The sequence below is a fragment of the Crocodylus siamensis genome, chromosome 6 (genome assembly GCF_052110815.1).
Source record: "Crocodylus siamensis isolate JL-2025a chromosome 6, ASM5211081v1, whole genome shotgun sequence".
NCBI lineage: Eukaryota > Metazoa > Chordata > Crocodylia > Crocodylidae > Crocodylus > Crocodylus siamensis.
Window position 1 is genome coordinate 91,327,305 of NC_143400.1, and position 13,173 is coordinate 91,340,477.

General features: G+C 42.0%; 1 protein-coding gene across 1 annotated transcript in view; it reads right to left on the reverse strand.

Moving 5' to 3' along the window:
• Nucleotides 1-3,820: 3,820 nt before the first annotated feature.
• Nucleotides 3,821-13,173, reverse strand: part of MCCC1 (methylcrotonyl-CoA carboxylase subunit 1) — a 29,431-nt gene continuing 20,078 nt past the window's right edge. The window contains exons 16-19 of the mRNA XM_090051692.1: nucleotides 8,477-8,614; nucleotides 7,643-7,750; nucleotides 6,666-6,737; nucleotides 3,821-4,739 (exon numbers count right to left, since the gene is read on the reverse strand). Coding sequence (XP_089907818.1) covers nucleotides 4,620-4,739; nucleotides 6,666-6,737; nucleotides 7,643-7,750; nucleotides 8,477-8,614 — 438 coding nt within the window. The 3' untranslated portion in view covers nucleotides 3,821-4,619. The remainder of the gene's footprint in view (nucleotides 4,740-6,665; nucleotides 6,738-7,642; nucleotides 7,751-8,476; nucleotides 8,615-13,173) is intronic.

Below are 13,173 nucleotides of genomic sequence, written 5' to 3' on the forward strand. Positions count from 1 at the left end.
TACTCGTAAAGCTGTGCCAGGGGTCCTGCAATGACTTCCAGCAGCACCCTTCTTTTCTCCCCCTTCTCTACCCTTTGTATTCAAAATAATGTGTTTTATTTTGAAGCTCTGCTTCCTGTAGTATCCTCATAGCATCTGATGGAGTAAGTCACTGCTTATCCACCTCTGATTTAGTTTATAGGGTACAAATCTATCCTGCCTTCTGCCTGCCTTCAGGCTAACATGACTAATTACCTCTCTAAAGCATATTCCAGTAGTTGATAATCACTACAGCTCATCCTTTAACTCAAGTACTAGGGAAACAGGACTGGAAGGGGCCTCCTGGGCTAACCAGGAGTCCAGTCCTCTGCATTCAAAAGCAACCATTTGTCCAAAAGGTCACCGGGATTGTCAACTCTAATCCTTCTCAAGCATTACAGCCACTAAAGCGCCTTCTCTGAAGAAAACAACTGCTGGCTTTCCACGTAACCAGCAGGGGTAACAAGGGCAATACAACGTCTTACCACTGCAATCACTAGGAGTTAGTTTGGTTAAAATATGGTCAGATGATCTGAGGAAGAGGACTAGGTCCTGCCAGCAAAAATCCAACGTGGGGGGAAAATTCCTGTACCGAACCCAAATCAGGCAACGGATTGAATTTTGAATGCTTGAGCAGGATTCTCCAGTCAGGTTTCTAAGTACAAAGTAGAAGCCTTACTACATCCCAGCCAAAATCCTGCCTATCTTTCTGGCCAACATCCAACCCTTCCTTGCAAAAAGCCCCAGAAGCTAAATAATATATTCATGGGGAAAAACAAGGGTTTTCCTGGCCTCTCAAGGTGACCAGCAGAAGCCATGAAGTTGTGGGATCACCCGATACCTCCCACAGAGACAGATTTTCATAGATTCATAGATGCTAGGTTGAAAAGGACCTCAACAGATCATCGAGTCCGACGCCCTGCCCTGGGCAGGAAAGAGTGCTGGGTCAGATGACCTCAGCCAGATGCCCATCCAGCCTTCTCTTGAAGACCCCAAGATAGGGGAGAGCACCACCTCCCTTGAAAGCCCATTCCAAATTTTGGCCACCCTTACCATGAAGTTTTTCCTGATATCTAGCCTAAATCTGCTCTCTGTCAGTTTGTGACCATTGTTCCTTGTTACCCTAAGAGGCGCCCTGGTGAACACAGCATCTCCAATCCCTTGCTGTGTCCCCCTAATGAATTTGTAGGCGGCCACAAGATCACCTCTCAGCCTTCTCTTGCAGAAGCTGAAGAGGTCCAGGTCCCTCAGTCTCTCCTCATAGGGCTTGTCCTGCAAGCCCCTGACCATGCAAGTGGCCTCCTCTGGACCCTCTCGAGTCTATCAACATCCTTCTTGAAGTACGGTGCCCAAAACTGGACGCAGTCCTCCAACTGCGGTCTGACCAATGCCGCATAGAGGGGAAGTATCACCTCCTTGGATCTATTCGTCACACATCTGCTGATGCACGATAAAATGCAGTTAGCTTTGCTGATGATTTCAGTCAAGATGACTCATGTTCATCTTGGATCCATTATGACTCCAAGATGCCTTTCTGCTTCTGTGCTGCTGAGAGGCTCACTGCCCAGCCAGTAGGTGTGTTGGATATTTTTGCGCCCTAGGTGCAGCACTCTGCATTTGTCCTTGTTGTAGTGCCTCCTATTGTGCACTGCCCACTTTTCCAACCTGTCTAGGTCCACCTGCAATCGTTCCCTACCCTCTGGAGTGTGCACTTCACCCCACAATTTAGTATTGTTCTTAAACTTGGACAGAGTACACTTCACACCCACATCCAAGTCACTGATGAAGATATTGAAGAGCACAGGTCCAAGGACTGAACCCCGTGGGACCCCATTACCCACATCGTTCCAGGTCAATACCGACCCGTCTACTACCACTCTCTGGGTGTGACCGCTAAGCCAATTTGCCACCCACTAGACCATGTACACATCTATGTCACAGCCTCTTAATTTATTTATGAGAATGGGCTGAGATACCGTATTGAAGGCCTTGCTAAAATCCAAGAAAATGACGTCCACCTCTACTTCTGCATTTCAACTCCTTCCTGGGGACATCAAATACTTGAATCTACGTTGCACCTTCTCAGACAACCAATTCAGGAACCTACTATCTTATAATACCTTCCACCTACAGACTGATCTAGTTACATCTTTAAGCAATGCAAATTCCTTGCCCTCACTAATTTGTTCAGACGCCTTCAAAACTTAATTCCTCTGATCATTAGAAACCTCCTAACTTCCCATCTAAATTTGTTTATGCTCAGTTTGCTATTTGATCGTATGCCAAAATTGTTCTTTACTTCAAGTAACTCTTTTCCCTCTCTAATATTCACTCTGAACACGTATTTATAAAGAATAATCACATTGCCTTTTCAACCTTCATTTTCCTAAGTTAAACAAGCCAAGTTCTTTTAATCTTCTTTCATAGCATAAGTCTACATTTAGTCCTTCTAAGTCTACAAGTAGTCCTTCTTTGTACTTGCTCCAGTTTAAATTAATTTTTTGAACATTTTCTGCTTACCTCCATATTTGTGATTATTCCTTTCCTCAATAAAACCTTGCATAATACCAAAGTCAAATTAACCAGCTTGCAATTGCCTTGGTCTGTCTCTTTTCCTGTTTGGTATTTGGACAGTATGATTGCTATTCTCCAATTATACGGCATCATCATCTCCTAGTAACAGCAAATCTATTGCTGTTATACTAATTATGAATTCCACTAAGTAGTAATTTTCTATTTGAGAGATTTCTTGGAGATTCACACTACTGGACTCACTATTTCATATACCAATTCTTTCAGTATTCTGGGATGATTATCTGGGGCCTCCCAATATTATCACAGTTACCAACTGTTTTTGCTTGTGCCTCCAATGTGGTTCATAAGACTTCTCATACTGGGTTGGATAGAAGGTCCATCTAGCCTAGTATCCTGTCTCTGCAATAGCAAGTAAGTAGTGGATAATTTCCATTACTGTATCCTGACCCCCATCTGATACCAAGCTATTATAGTCATTATACTCTTTTCCAATTTGAAGGGTGAGGCAAAGTATTCAGTATATTGGCCATACCTAGATTATACTTGATTTCCACCCTGGTTTTCATAAGACAGTGGCCATGTTTTCATTACTACTTCAACAAAGTCAGCAGCCCTTCCTTACCAACTTTCTTCCTCTTACTTGGGATGCACGTATTTGCAGTTTTAACTTGAACTCTTTATGCTTCTTCTACATACAAATAAATCCTTGAATTTCTGAGATAAGCTGATCTTCCTAATTTCCATAGTTTATCAGAGTTTGCCTGTCTTAAATCTAAAACTCTGATTGGTACCCTATTTTTGGCTATACTGCAATTAGACAGTCCTGAATCAGCTCACTTGATGCAATATCATTTTGCACAACGAAGTCTTGTAAGATCCTCTCTGCTTACTAAAAACAAATCTAAAACAGCATTTCTTCTCATCATTGTAGTGACTATTTGATAGGGGAATTTATATGACAAGAAATACTTAACATTGTATAAAAACTTTAGAAGGTATTTGGAAGTTTTAATAAGTAAAATGAATATTTTTAATTTAAAAAATCCTTTCCCCTTTGCCCATGCTTTAGGTATGCTTCAACAAGTTAAAATAAATTACAGTAAATAACACATTTTTCTTCCTGAAAGGTTGTAAAAATGAAAGAAGCAATAACTATTATCATCAATCATGTCATATCTGTATAATGACTTTGGAAACGGTAAACTGTGGCAAGTAAGAACATACAGATCTGTAGAATGAAACATGAAAAGATACTGAAAAATTCACATCAATTTTAAAAACAGTACTTTATTATGACACATCAACATTTTTTAATATTAAATAATGTTATAACCTTTCTGTATTATAAGTTCAGCTTTCAAGACCAAATACCCCTTCCTAAAAACAGTCAGCTTCAAATTTTGATTACTGTAGTAATAATAATAATTTGCACTTTTATAATGCTTTCCATCAATAATTATGTTAATTCAGCCCCTACCACCTTAGGAGGTATCTAAGTGCTATTATCCCCATTTACAAATAGGGAAGTAAAGGCACCAAGCAGTAAAGTGACTTAAAGAGACATGTCAACAGCCCAATTGTATATTCCTTATGTGGGCAAAGATCAGAGTATTAATAAGAGTTTTGTCTAAGAATAACAGTTATTATAATGCATTTGTTTGAATTTGCTTTTTCCCTCTAAACTCTTGCCGGGGGGTGGAGGAAAAATGGCAACTCTGAATGAAAGGACCATTGCTTTGGAAGCTCACCGTCAGACACAACAAGAACACGTAACATCAATTTACAGTCAAATCCTGCTGTCCTTATACAGGCAAATGTAACTGCTCAACAGGAGCTGTGCAGGATCAGAGGACTGCAGGACAAGACCCTTAGTTGCTACCTGTAATGGCTGCATTGTGATCTCCAGTTTTTAGAGAAAGTTGGCATCATTCACAATGTCAGTGTTTCCATGGAATGCAGAGGAAATCAGTTCCCCAAACCTTTTAACGAACAGTCTGCTCAACAAGATGTCCAAGCACTGTCTTGAAGAATCTTGAGAAGATCAAAAATTGCACCTTCCTTGAAGTTTATTTTGATTCAGTTTCTTCATCCACTAACTCCACTAGTGGAGCATGTCTGTTGGCTTGGGAGCCTTCTTGGTAATTGACCTTCTTTATTATTCCTGCCTTTGGAGCCCGTATGATATGCTGCACACAAACAAATCCGTAACAAATTAAGAGTATATTCTTAAAACGTTTCAGTCTTATTTTAACAACAGCTTCACCTTACAAATACTAACCATAGGTGTAAGAGATCAATTCAACATTTGCCATTCGCTCTGATGCACACAAAAATTGTTTTAAGCCTTCTTTTAAAAACGTTACTTAAGCTACTCAGGTCTTTACTCATTCTATATTTAATTGGAGGGAAAACATCATTGTGTGTGGACAGCCATAGTAGGGGTTAAAGATTTGACAGTACAAATATTTGCCTCTAGTTTTATTAGTCAAAAGGAACAGTGAACTAAATTAAACATGTTATAAAAGAACAGACTCTTAGTTCAAAAATGTTAACAATATAATGGCTCTGTTCCTTTGAGAGGGTGCTGCTGATTATTAAATACATCTTTGTTTGATGGCAGAAAATGCTTATATCACAAGAACAATTTATGACACTGAAGGTGAACTCTTTATTGCACTGAAGTGTCTAAACAGGATCCCTCTAATTTTAAAGTGGTCATTAGGTTATTTCTTACATCTTAATAAGTATCACATAAAAGTGAGAACAAGTCAGGCAAAGACTGGCAACCCCCCGCCCCAAAAACAGAATGGCATATGTAACACAAATAACTATGTTACAACCACCTACACATATACAATTACCAAAATAATTTCAGGTAAACCTAAAGGTGTTTTCCCAGTGCACCAATGTGGGATTTTACACGTTATTAACTTACAAAAGAGCGCAATAAAAAAATAATGTACTTCAAACACCAGTTTTAATATGTTACATCAGGGCTGTCCAACTGGTGGCCTGCAGGCTACAGGTGACCCATGACGGATTAAGCTGTGGTCCCCAGACTCACCTGGCCGCTGCTTCTCCCATTGGTCTGGGTACAAAAGCAGCCCGAGATTCCTGGCTTCCCCTCTCTCCTCCAGTTGCTGGTTCCTACCCTCGCCCACGAGGGCATCACAGTGCAGGGAGCTGTGGATGAGTGGGAAGGGGGAGAATTGTGCCTGCACAAGGCAGCAGTGGGGCCGGAGTGCCCACAAGGGCACATATGGCAGTGGAAGCGGGGCAATTGTGCCTGTGCAGTGCAGCAGTGGGGAAGGGGTGTCCAATGTAGCAGTTGGAGGAGGTGCCCACATAGTTATGTGAAGCACTGCGGAGAGCATCTGCACAGCACATGGCCCAGTGGGCCATGCCTCACTTGGTTGGGCCCCAGTGGTGTGGTTGCTGGGGGGCTAGAAGTCACATAGCCCTGTGTTACATTATTTAATTCAGCTACTGTACATTAATCTGGAAGATAAATAAATAAATCCAAACCCAATCAGCTCTCAGTACAGGAACTATAGTGCAGACAATTTCAACTAATGTAAAAAATTGTAACAAAATGATGGAATATCCAAAGACTACTAACTTGCATTTCCTGGAGATTCTTACAAAGAATCTTTACTCTCTGTAAAGCTTTATGCAAATAATAATCAGCAGGATTACAAACAAGAAAATTCTGGTAGACTCACTGCTTGCTGAATTTTTTTATGAAGCACCTGCAGGTAATACATATAATATGCTTAAATCACCGAGGCAAATAATAGTACATTCAAATCATGAAAGATGGTTTTGTGCTTGGAAAGAATGGATGACTGGTTTCTGATGGGTATAAAGGCCTAACTAACTGAACTTTGAAGCATTTGCAAAGATTATGGACGTAATAGTTTTTGTTAATAAAATAGAAGTAAACGTAATCCTCCAAAATCTCGTCAGATAAAGAGTTTTGCCATATTAAAAGTGGTGTTGATGGCAAAACAAGGCAGAATTTGTATCATAGTGCAATGAATCAACCTCAATCCACGTAAGGATCACCGTGTTTTAATTTTTACAGTAATTAGAATCTCTTTAACGTTACGTACCTCCATTTTCATAGCTATCATAACCATGAGAGGGTCTCCAGCTTCTACCTTGTCTCCTACTTTCACAAATACCTAGAAAACCAAAGCAGGTAAAGCTTGAAAAACACAGATCCATACTAGATTTGGAGAGGAAAAGAAGACCACAGTTCAAGAGAGAGCACAGTTCCCTAGCTCCGTGGAAGTCAGCGTGTGGGGAGTTACATGATACATTAGAGCTCAGTTCTGGTACTTGTTACTGGACTATCACCATTTGCCACCGCTCCCTGTAATGCTGTAGCTGCCCCTGTTCCAAACAGCCTGGTCCTGGAGGAGTGTGTTAAGCTGGCTCTAAAAATGCCCACTGGATTGAACCTCTCTGAGGCCACAGACAGAGAACGCTGATGTGACTTGTGTGTGCCTTGACCTGAAAAGACTGAGACAGTCCAGGGGGTGCCCAAAAGCAGAACTTTAGGCACTTGGGGCATCTGACTGACAAAAATAAACCTAGGAATCCTACAAAATGAGGCTGCTTTTTGTGGACTAAGCCACTGGAATTTCACCTAAATTCCATATTAGATGCTTAATTGTTTTTGGATCTCCAAGGGTCTCCCCCGTTCTAGCCATACCAAAGCACAGCTCAATACTGAAGGCACCTTCCAGACCAGTTTTTTGACGAACTTAGCTGCCACAACAAGGACACTCCTCCCACTCCCTGCAATTATTAAAAGGATTTTTTTTAAATAGTAAGATTAGCTAAATATTGAGAATATTAAAAAGTCTATCCAAGTCCTTTGCAGGAAAGGAAGTCTAGAGATCACTTGTTCTGCTGTCTGGAAGGCAGAGTCAGCTGAAGGCATTTTCCAGCTAAGAGAAGCCAACACACCACGTTGTAACTGAGAGGTCTGCTCCTGCCTCCTCTAGTAGAGATGAAGGCTATAGGGGCTAACCCTTTATAGGCTGTAATGGAGACATTCCCTCATGCCCATTGTTAAAATTACCTTTTCAATTGTTCCTGTCATCGGTGCTATAGCACCTCCCTGAGTTCCAGCTGCACTCACTCCAGACAAGTATTTGGGTACTGGAAGACCAATTTGAGCACTGCCTCCCTAAAAAAAATAAAATGAACATTAAGTTAATGTCATAAAACACTTTAATTAGTACAAACTCTACTTACATGAATATGGGCTATGGCTAATAAGTTGTTACTAAGTGTATGTTGATTTCATTTGACATTCATTGGAAAGAGATTTTAAAATTGTTTGATCCCTTTTATTGGGGAAAAAAGTTTTACCAGGCAAGCTGGGAGATTTCCTCTCCGTAACTACTATTGTTAATGCAATGCAATGAAGAAGATGCCAAAGTTACTTTATGTTAGTGTTGCAAGACTGGCTAACACCAACTCCTTGCTCCTTGAGCAAGCTTGATTAACTTTTTATTATTTAAAAAATTAAGTATATTAACATAAAAATATCAGTTACATGATTCCTCATAAATACTTCTCAGCTGCAACTATTCTAGTACCTTACTGTTGTAGTACAGTTCAAACATTATTTTTCAACATGCTATTTTTGTACAGTCTCCCAATTCAGTCAACAGCATTTTATCTTTCTACAGACAATTAATGTACGCAGTTGTAGACCATCAGCTAACAAACTCTAATTATAGTAATCCTAGCAAGGATCAGAAGATTAGAGACTGCTATCAAAATCTAAAATAACAATTCCTTTCTTTGCCCTTCTTACAAATTTTAGACTGCCTGCTTAAATCAATAATTCCCTGTCTTCACTCCAGCTTGCTCTCCCTCTCATACATAATGAAAAAGAAAAAATTACCGGTAAGAAGAGATGAATCGTGTTGTCCAAAATGACCAGCTTGGATTTACAAACAATCCCATTTACTGAACTTCTTAGGTAAGTTGAATCTCCCTTATGAGAAATGTCTCCAGAAACAAGGAAAGTTTTCTCTCCAATCTGGAACACAGTTGGGAGTGTTAGGCACAGTCCATGTAACAGGTCCACACCAAGCTTTTCCAAATCAAATCATTAATGGCACAATTCCCACAGCACAATACTCAGTACCATTTTCTAGTGGCAGGCTGGAGTGACCTAGCTTAGGTCCAACAGGGCCTTGCACTAGTAGCTAGATGCTGCTGCTGCTTTGCCCTGTCACGGGATGGGTGAAGTTCCCCAAAGCCCCCCACCACCAGAATGCTGCTGAAGCCTCTCAACGCTAAAGGCAAGATCTGACCTGCAGGCCATAGGCTGCTGACTTCTGCTTTAATGGGTAAAAAGTAACATACCCTATTTACTTGATTTGAAGATGATCCCCAGGACCATCATTATCAGGTGAACACTGGCTGGCAGGGACCACTGCAGGACTCAAGCTCTCAGGGCAGTCCCCACCAGCTGACTGCAGATCAGGACTGTCTCAGGACTCAAGCCCTGGGGCAGTCCTGATTTGCTGATGTTCAGCTGATGGCTGGCCAGCTCCAGGGGCCACATTGGGACTTGAACTGCCCCATGGGTTCCTGGTGCTTTCTGACAATCAGCTGGCTGTCAGGCACCTAACCTGCTGGTGCAGGGGGAGCCTGGAATCGTCATCCCAGGCTCTCCCTACACCAGAAATATGGTGCAATTGGGATCTGATTCCCAATCCCACAATCACACTTCCTGTCATGCACGTGTGGCATGGGAGGATGCACAATTGTTGGGATTGAGGAATCAGATCTCTATCTCACCTTTAAAGAATGTCTGTCAGGGGCCTCAGAGGCATAAATAAGGAGAAGTAAATCTTGTGCTGGTTAATACTACTTTTGTCAATTGTTTAATCTTTACGTCAGAGGATCCTTACTGATCCAGTTCTCTTTCATATTTAAAAAAACCCCAACATAACATTGCTAATGGTTTCAAGAGGTTTGTCAGACTTATAATGAAAAAGAACCTATTCTGGAAGGTTTGGAGCAGCAACAGCACTTGACCCTATTTTCTTGGTAACTGCATACTTAAGTTACATGAACTGCTAGTCTTCCTATGCTCTAAATCAAGGGTGTCAAAATCACCTCGTGCCTTGGACTGATTCCAGGCTGTAAGGTCTGGATTTAGCCCAACGTATATGGTGGCAGCAGCAGCTTCAGCCCCACTGAGCCCCATATTCCTGTACCAGCGTGGCAGCTCTAGCTCTGGCACAGGTCACGCAGTGGCAGCAGCAGGGGAGGTAGGGCCACAGCAGTGGCAATGTGCAAAGCAGCTAGAGGGTGACTTGATCCCCACCCTGGCCCCCTACTTCCAATGTCTTTACCACGGTAGGAAATTAAGTAAATTAAAATGGGCTCAGATGATCCCAGAAGATGACTAGATTCCACATTATAACAAAGCAAATAACGCCCCCATGTCCCATGCCAATCTGATGAGGGGGAAGAATTCTGTTATGAACCCAAATTTGGCAATCAATTTGATCTTGAGTGTGGGAGCAAGACCCACTAACCAAGCACCCAAGATTTTTTTAATCCCACCGGGAACATCAGTACATCCGTCAAATGCCCAATTCTAGGTGTGGCCAATGTCCAATGGTCTAGAGGAAGGGGGAAAGAGGGCAGGAAACAACCCAAAATCCTGTAAAGCAGGCATGAGGAAAAAAATCTGTGGTCCCTGCATGTGACTGACAAGTCCCTGACAAGTGTAGAAATTCCAGGTGCCCCGTCACAGAGATCAAGTTTCCTTCCAGTATCTTCATGGTAATACAAAACAATCCAAATTCACATGACACACTCAGATTATCACACCCAAAAGACCCATAGTTTATCAAGCTCCACCATGAAGAAATTCAGGTTTCTTGTTTCAATCACTTTCTTCAGAAGGCCATTCCAGAACTCCATTCTCTAAGGATTAAAATCTTTCCTGTAATTCCCAGTCTCAATTTGTTCTTGTCCAGTTTGCATCCATTTGATCTTAAGACAATATTATTCTCAATTAAAGTATGTCTTCTCCCTCTCTGATATCCACCCCAAAAAGTATTTATAAAGAGTTTAAAGTCAACCTTTTTGAGAATGAATGACCAAAACTGTACCTTTGAACAGGACCTTACCAATGTTTTGTATTGTTATGCTAATACCTTCCTGTCTAAGCTAAAGATGCCCTGTATAATCCACTCCAGAATTGTATTAGTTTTTTCCACAGTGACATCGTCCTAGCAATGGATGATTATCCTGATTGGTTCCTTTCTTCATGTTGCCTCCAGTAAATGAGGCTTCATCTGAAAACTGAAGTTCTTGCTTTTGTTCCCTAAACACACGACTTTGCACTTTATCCTACTCAGGTTCATGTCATTTCCGTTATTACACTCCACCATCCTCTTCTTCCTGTACTATATGTCAATCTGCCTCTATGCTGGGAATACTTCTCAGCTTAGTGCTGTTCACAGATTTCATAAGCATGCATCTAGTTCTTTCAGAGCACCAATCAGATTGTGACAGCAGCAATTTAACACCTGCAGTGGATGAGTACCGTACACTAACGACAGTTCCTTGTGAATTGCATAACAGTTAGTTGGGCTCCATAAAAAATCTATTTAAAAAAAAAATTATGCGCCCTTTACTTTCCAATTATTAGGGGTCTACCCAAGTTAAGGAGGTGGCTGGCCAATTTTGCAGGCAGACTGCAGGACCAGCCGCCATTTTCGAGGGCTTATCATGGCTGCCCCCCGCTGCTGGCTGGTGGAGCAGGGTATCCATCGTACAGCCCCGCTCTTTGCCATTGATTGGCTGAAAGTTGTCCACCAGGCAGCCTCACCCCTCACTGCTGACTGGTGGAGAGTGGCAGGGCCGCATGACAGGTAGCCTTCTCAACCTATCCGTGGCAGGGAGTGGGGACAGCAGCCAACTTACCTGCTTGCCTTCATGGCAGCAGCTCCCCTCCCCGCTCTCCCCCAGGGTGGGCTGCGTGGCCAGGAGGACTGCTGGCTCCTCCCGGGGAACTACATTTTATTTTTAGTAAGGTTCTTTCCCCCCATTGATTTCACAAAGATTGCCTGATTTTGCAATTTCCATGAAATCCATGCAATCGTGATTTGGGTAGGTCTCTACCAATTAGCAAGTCTTAAATGTCTACAGTACTGAAAAGGCTGGTCCACTGGCTCTTCTAGGGGAATCCTTACCACAAACCATGGAAAAGGCTCAGCAAAACACAGCTGTACAATATTCTTACAGAAGACCAGCAAGAATTTAACAGATACCATTCAGAGCACTCAGCAAATTGCACCCTCTGGATCCAGCATTTATAACTAGCTCTAACAATATCTGCCTTTATTTTAACTTACTCTGAAGTAATACTTCAGTTTGGCTACCACAATAGGTTTGGATTATGCTTTTCAAACACAAACTCTTTACCCTTGTAGGCTGAAAATACAACACAAATTATAACATGTCAAGTACAATAGCGAGGGCAGAGAGGAATGGGAAGGAGACTACTTATGGAGTGTTACGTTCACAACTGTGAACTAGACACATCTTTATAACAGTGAAGGAAAGTTTCACTAAATGGGTAAGTTTTTTGTAACACCTTCATCTAATGCATTGGGAGTTCTACACCAATAACAACTTTAGCATAGGACCAAGACACTGAGAAAAACATCTTAAGAGCATTTCCCTGCCCCTTCTGGTATTGTGTTTCTCTTAACTGACTTTAATGAGTACAGGATCAAGGTCCTGAAATCCATTAAATACATTATGAAGGGCAAAGATTGTATTTAGGGCTTTGTACATGCTTCTTCTGCTGCCACACCACAGCCAGATCAGCTGGGGTAAAGAAATCTTGGTTTAAAAACTTCTAGAACTAGAGAATCCACCATAGGTCTTAATAAAATGTTCTCATGTTAGAGTGGTTAAAATTGTCTTTGAGACTCAAAGACCCTCTTCTATCAAATTTCTTCTCTCCGCATGAGGATCCACAACCAGAAGACAGGAAAAGCATCCACACAAGCATCTCCGCACAGGCATCCACACCAGAAGACAGGAAGGCGATCCAGGCTAACTTGGACAGGCTCAGCAAATGGGCTGATGGTGTTTAACACCGAAAAAATGCAAGGTTCTCCACCTTGGGAGGAAAAACCTGCGTCCTTATAGGCTTGGCAGTGTTACGCTGGCTAGCACTATGGAAGAAAGGGACTTGGGGGTCATCATTGACCACAAGGTGAACATGAGCCTGCAATGTAATGCTGCTGCTAGTAAAGCAACCAAAACGCTGGCTTGCATCCATAGATGCTTCTCAAGCAAATCCTGGGACGTCATTCTTCCCTTGTACTTGGCCTTGGGGAGGCCGCAGCTGGAGTACTGCGTCCAGTTTTGGGCCCCACAATTCAAAAAGGATGTGGAGAAGCTTGAGAGAGTCCAGAGAAGAGCCATGCACGTGATCAGAGGTCAGAAAAACAGATCTTATGACGACAGGCTGAGAGCCATGGGGCTCTTTAGCCTGGAAAAGCGCAGGCTCAGGGGTGATCTGATGGCCACCTATAAGTTTATCAAGGGTGACCACCA